Here is a 6,489-nt window from a genome sequence, read left to right as displayed (position 1 = left end):
GAGAGAGGGGGTCTTGGTTCAAAGATGGTTGCGATGGAGAAGAGAGCGTCGTCTTTCTGCTCTGCTGGATCGGGCTGTGATAATGATATTGTAAGTAGGTTACTGGTGCATCGCTGAAACTACAGCCTCCACTGCTGCAGCCTTTTTTTAGACAGCCTACAACTTATTTTGTTGACGTGAACGGTGTGCACTCCATGCAACCTAAAAATAGATCACTCATCTTAAAAAAAAAAAATCCCAGCTATGGATCACAAAGCTCCTCTCGTTTTTACATCTTAAATGGTACATGTCATTATTTAAAAGCTGCACAGTGTTGGTGCAGGTCAGTAAAATTTGATCAACATGAGATCAGGTGGCCAAAAGTACCATATTGGTGGAAAATGCAGCAGAAATGCAAACTATCATTTGCTGCCGACCATCTTGAGCTGTGAAGATCTTTTGGCTAGATTGACATTTTTCCCCGAGAATAAAGAAACTGACACACCTGCCAACAGTGTGCAGGTGGATTGTGTTTGTTCTCATCTGGTGGGCTTGTGTGTGCTGTCTTGGATTTGTATCAGGTGGCAGGGTGTCCAGCTGTTCCTGCTATAGACTGATTGAGAGCTACATATAAAGAAGTTGCAATGCTGACATGATATTGAGGTCATTACATTAAATCTGCAGTTTGAGTTTTTCCTGATGTGTTTGATCCTCTAATTGGGTAAAACAGCAGCCTGTTATAAAGACACTCGATGTACAGTATATCACTCCCCTTCAGGCTCTGCATGGCTGAGCCTGTGTAGCATGATGGCGTTGAAACGCCCCCCCCCCCCCATTACTGATGTGCCTACTGTATCAGTGCTCCATGGCTGCTGGTGGAGATCGATGAAGCTCAGAGCCCACTGCTTGACAGCCCCCATGTGGTGCATGGATGTGATTAGCACTCTTAAGCCCCTGCAATCAGCCAATCATTATTCATGAGAAGTAGGTACCATGTGGTACTATACAGTGGAGTGTCAATTATCTCTGTGTTGTTTAGACAAACATGAGGTTATTAATTTATTATCACATAAATCAGGGGCAGTGACACAAACATGAGTCTATTTTTTAACAACATGTCACATTAAATACACACTACAAACATTATCCTCTTTCAGCTTCTCAGTTTAGAGAATTTGCTGTTGTATTTTATAGTAAACTTATCTTTTGGTTATGCAGTGTTGGCTGGACAAGCAATTTGAAGACATTTGTTTTAGTATTTTCGGACATATTTTAGATTCAATAAGAAAATAATCAACATAGCAATCAATAATAAAAACAGTGGCTGTCCTGGTTTAAATTTATTGAAATTAATTTGAATTAATTTGATTTCAGTTCAAAGTACCAATATCAAGATGCTAATTGGATGTCCTGTCCATGTTTTGGACCTCTGGTGAATATTTTACAGGAGCAGTCATGAGAAGTGTACAGGCGGGAACTAAATAATGTTGAATGATTGATTTCCCGCCAGCAGAAACACAGGAAGTAAAAAAAAAAAAATAGTCTCAATTTACTCCACTATCCCCTCCCAGTGTGCATTTATGATTAGCTGCCCGTCCTTCACTTGTCCAGCGAGCATCAGCCATCACTACGCTCTCAATCCTGCAGTCGTTCCTCCCCCACTCCCCAACCCCTGTTATCAGCACAGGGCTTTTACCTTAGTGTCCTTCCATTAGTCACCCCACCTTCTAACACAACCTTGCGGGCATGCCGTTCCATCTGGGCTTTTCATCGTATTTCCTGTGCTGTTTTCTTTTGTCTACAATCTCTTAACATGAGTCCTACCCATTGACTGTACCTGTGTGCTGCGCTGTACGAGTCTGCTGTTGATGGCCGTCGAGCAGTTCGGCCACAGCAACTGGGACTTTAGTGCATTGTTTAAGGTCACCTTTATATAGCAGTTGAGGGATGACCTTATCAAATATCCCCATTTTTCTATGGGGGCAGTATATTAAATCACCTGAAAATGTACCCCAGTTATGCCCTTAAGCGTAATCGCTTCATTTGTTTTTATATGTTGTGCTACCGTTGGTTCTTTACCGTTTTGGCTGGTAAATCACATGTAGGCTAATTGTTCATCTTTGTCTATCCCTGCTCTGCTGCAAAATCTAGTTAGTTGTTGGTCTGTGTTTTTCTTTCAGCATCTCTGTTGCATCTTTGCTGTTGTATAAATTGACATATCACATTTTGTATAGGATTGTATGGACCTCTTTGGAGATATTGTAGTAAATTGTGTGAAAATAATCTCCTTTTTTTTGGCTTCCTCCCTGTGTCCAAAGACATGCATGTTGTGCTAATGTCTGATTTTAAAAATCCTGTTGGTGTTAATGTGAGTGTGCGTGGTGATCTGTCTTTCTGTGTCGTCCCTGTCATGGACTGGTGGTCTGTGCTGGGTGTCCCCCTGCCTTTGCCCAGACACTGATGGGATAGACTTCAGCTTCCTGTCACCCTGTTCAGGACAAAGCGGGTTTAGATAATAAATTGATGGATGTGTTTTTGCTCTCTTAACGAAATGTTTAACTGAATCTCAGCAACATGAATCAGAATCAGAAGTGTTGTCCAAAGACAAGTAGACACAAGGTTTGACTATCTAATTCTTTATGTTTAGGTCTGTTATTACAATCAATAAGCAGAAGAATGGTTTAATTTTTCATCTATCTTTGCAAATCAGTTCAACATAGATTGTGGGATAAAAGTAATTATGTCAGCCTTAAGAAATTTGGAGTAACCCTGCTTACCTATTTCATCCCCATCTTTAAAGGCTGTTATGCTTCTCTCCGGTAATCAAATCTGAAAGTTAATCACAGCATTTGGATGCCTGGATGAATTTAAGTGACTATAGCAACAGTGAAAGTCCGCTTCCTGATACCTGGTACATATCCAGCTTTGCTCTGTCTTCCTGCTCTGCTTCGCCTTTTCCTTGAGCAGTGTTAGCACATCCGGCACACCGTACCTGTTACACTGCGGTGTGAACCGGATGATCAGTGGTGGATAAAAAAAAGGAGGCTCGGCTCCATCCTGCAGTAACCCAATCTGATGCCTCATCCTTCTCCGACCACTGGAGAGGGCTGCTCATGCTCCAACCGCACGACCCTCTGCCTCAGCACTTTTCTCTCTCTTTGTGTGTGTGTGTGTGTGTGTGTGTGTGTGTGTGTGTGTGTTATACACTGTGTGTGCGAATATGAGGGGTCGGTGTGCGCGCGCATGCATGTGTCCTGGCAAAAGCCTGAATAATAGATGAGCAGTGGAAGGAGTGGAAGCATTGCTGGACGGGACGGCGTGTGTGTGGGAGTGTGTAGAGATGGAGGAGAGGAATCCAGTGAGGCAGCAGCCTGGCTACGATGGGCTCTGCAACTACGCCCAAAAAATCACCTCCTGCTTCGGACTGGATGGTAAGAAAAATAAGAAGAGGAAGGGGGTGGGGTGACAGGATGGAGAAACGGCAGAGGCTACATGAATGTTTGAGCAGTATTCTGCGTGCACTGCTGCTTTTGCACTGTGCGGGGACAGCAGTCTGGTTTTCTCTGTTGATTTGCGCGCGCGCGTGTGTGTGTGTGTGTGTGTGTGTGTGTGTGTGTGTGTGTGTGTGTGTGTGTGTGTGTGTGTGTGTGTGTGTGTGTGTGTGTGTGTGTGTGTGTGTGTGTGTGTGTGTGTGTGTGTAGTTGTGGCGAAGCTACCACAGAGTGGATGACAATTTGAGGGCAGTGCCTCACTGCAGCAGAGTCCCATGTCCTCAGCTACTCTTGGGTACATGTGTCTGCGTGTGTGGGTGTAAGATTGTGCGTCCTCTTGCCTATACCTCACTATCACACTTTTTATTTCCTGTGGAAGGAAACTCTAGCTCTCTGCATGAGGGAAGAAAGGGGTGCTGTAGCGGAACCTGCATTAAGTCAAATTAGACAAGTACCGTCCTGATGTGAATAGTAGTAAAGTCAGCCAGTCTAACTCCTGTCGGAGCACCCTCTCAGACAAACAGGAAATTCATCAAATTTGAAGTGCAGGCCAAGCCGTCATCTCCGGACTACCAGGATATTTTGTGCTTTGTCACTGTCTGCTTTGCTTTTCATCATGTCTTCTTTACTCTGATTTATTTCTGTTGATGGAAGAAACAGATAACTGTGATTAACCTTATCTGTTTGATGAATATGAGATGTCAGAAGGGGTTTTCTGTTGCTTTTAGTTGGCACAGTTTTAGGAAGAGGCAATATGGTCTTCGCAACTCTGTTTTATTTTACACAAAACAAAGTGTTTTCAGTTGGTTTGACCTATCTAGCGGTTATCTTGTTTTCGTTGAGCCTGCTTAGATTCTCCCGTCTGCGTCATCCATCTTTACATTTCCCACCGTCAAGACATATCCATGAGTCCAAATTTACCTCACACAGAACTTACATTTCCAGGGAATGTGTATGCATCTTTGGCTCAAGAAAGCCTGCTTGTAAATATTAGAAAATATTCTGGAAGTCTTCGCAAGAACAAATTCGTTCCAGCATTAGATGGTCGGAAGATTAAAAACTCAGAACATGCCTTCTTACTGAGTTACATCTTCCAAAATCCTGCGGCTGTGCCCGGCAATGTTAGCGGATAATGTAGATCCTCTGCTGTCATTTTGGCTCCACCACTGATGTAGTTACAGTGTCTTTATTTTTGCATGCTTCTGCTCATGACTAACAGTGGGTTTGTGCATTGTTGGCTGCAGGAATGACCTTGCTGTTTGTTGACCCTGTAAAGGACTGGCAGACGCCCAAGGCTCCATACTCCGAAAGTATGCCTTGGATCGCTCTTATGCTGATCCATTTGATGAGTCCATCTTATTGCAGGGTACATCCACATATGAACGCATCTTGTTTATTCGTTTCATTACACGTAAAACAGAAAAAGTAACGTGTTGTTTTCTGAGAGTTGTGGCAGCCTCAGCTCTTCATTGGACAGATGTGATTAAGTTTCATTGGGAAGTACATGACTGGGTTATAAAACTCCAAACTTACAATGGGTAAACCTGACATAGACCAGCCTAACCCCACCCAGAAGATAATCATACGCTCAACGTCAGCTCTAAGCTGCTTAAGGCACCATGCTGGTTGGGCTGAAGACACCCATAGTGTAAGCTTCTTTCCCACTCTGCTCCACCTGCAGCACAGTGCTTTGTCATACATCATGCCTGCTGTTTGGCATCTCCACCTCAGGGTGGACATCAGCACCCCACTTCTCGCATCTACTGCACATCTGAAGTGACAGGTGGAGGGATCCTAACAGGGACGAGTTTCCACTGGAGGCCTCACTGGATATCGCCATGATTTAACGATGAGCTGTTGAGAATTTACCCATCAAATGTCTCTGAACGCCTCTCATTCTTGATGTCCAAGGGCACACGGATTTCAGAGCCGGTCTGAGCCCGACGCTGGCCGACAACTACCCGCAGTGCTTCGCCCTTCTCTGTGGGACGGCTAAAGGGTAGCCGGGCACCATGCCCACTCTGCCCAATCTCAACAGCCTGGGCAAGCTATGCAGCTCCAGCCGCAGCCACAATGTCGACCGCGTCCGAGTGAAGCGCAAGAGCTCGGTCAAGCGTATGTCCATCATCGAGGATGGGCATGTGGCTGAAGTCCTGTACCTCATTCCTAAACAGTACATGGAGCAGCTCCCATACCTCAACCCTAATGACTATTATCTCAGTGAAAGGCTGAATGATGTCGCTACAGGTAGGACAGGAGTTTGGAGCATTTATTCACCCACCTCCATTTACAGACTTCCATCCTCGGCTTGTAACTGTAGCATCAATGCAATGCAAGTGCACTGTTTTAGACACTTCTATTTGAAATTACACAAACAAGGGTCAGTTGTTTTAGTTTTCTTGTGCTTTGCATTCGCTATGTGAATAGGTGACTGAAAGTGAATTGATTTGTTGTTGCTCAACGATTACTTCATTTTAATTAGATGGCAGTGAGTGACACCTCTTGAAGCCTGGAACTGTGTGGTGTGTGCGTTACCTGTTGCTGCGTGGCGTCATTTTATTTCGGCGTCCATGTTAATGAATGAGAGCATCCACACTGCGTCTCACGCCTCACGTGTGCGTCGCATCAATTATAAAATAGATTAGACGCCTATTTTTTGGTTCCCAGCTAAAATATACAGGGAAATGATCTGTGATCACATTTGTACTGTATAATCACAACCGAAACACAGTGTACACTCCAATTATATCATGACGGTACTCCACCGGGTTTGGGGCGGGGATTTTCTACACTGATGTCTTTCCTTCTCTTTCTATATCTTCTGTTTCTCTCCTCTGTGTCGGTGTGTGTCTTTGTGTCTCACCTCGGAGTGAGGATAACTATAAATCACCCGCCTGCTTTTTGGTTACAACTCATCACTTGTCAGACCTCAAAACTTCTATATTAATGGCCATTATCAAAGAGAAACTCATTGATTTAATGGTTGGACCTGCAGCCGCAGCATCGCTGCTGACAGGCA

General features: G+C 44.3%; 1 protein-coding gene across 8 annotated transcripts in view; it reads left to right on the top strand.

The window, feature by feature from the left end:
- ablim1a (actin binding LIM protein 1a) overlaps positions 1 to 6,489 on the top strand; it is a 41,017-nt gene that overhangs the window by 197 nt on the left and 34,331 nt on the right. For 3 of the 8 annotated variants that reach the window (XR_011310573.1, XR_011310574.1, XM_069690034.1), the window contains exon 1: positions 3,003 to 3,410. The exons of 1 other annotated variant lie outside the window; for it this stretch is intronic. Coding sequence is in view for 5 of the 7 variants with exons in the window: in XM_069690034.1 (XP_069546135.1) it covers positions 3,320 to 3,410 (91 nt within the window). In the remaining 2 variants the exon portion in view is untranslated. Of the gene's footprint in view, positions 1 to 2,999; positions 3,411 to 6,489 lie in introns of those variants that run through there. 4 more of the 8 variants (XM_069690035.1, XM_069690031.1, XM_069690037.1 and 1 more) reach the window with 4 other exon arrangements.

Source organism: Brachyistius frenatus, unplaced genomic scaffold, assembly GCF_029030835.1.
Source record: "Brachyistius frenatus isolate BFR_SWC_R1_liver_20210118 unplaced genomic scaffold, ASM2903083v1 Contig_8, whole genome shotgun sequence".
Lineage (NCBI taxonomy): Eukaryota > Metazoa > Chordata > Actinopteri > Embiotocidae > Brachyistius > Brachyistius frenatus.
Note: the sequence above shows the minus strand (reverse complement) of the source record. Positions and strands in the feature narration are given on the sequence as shown.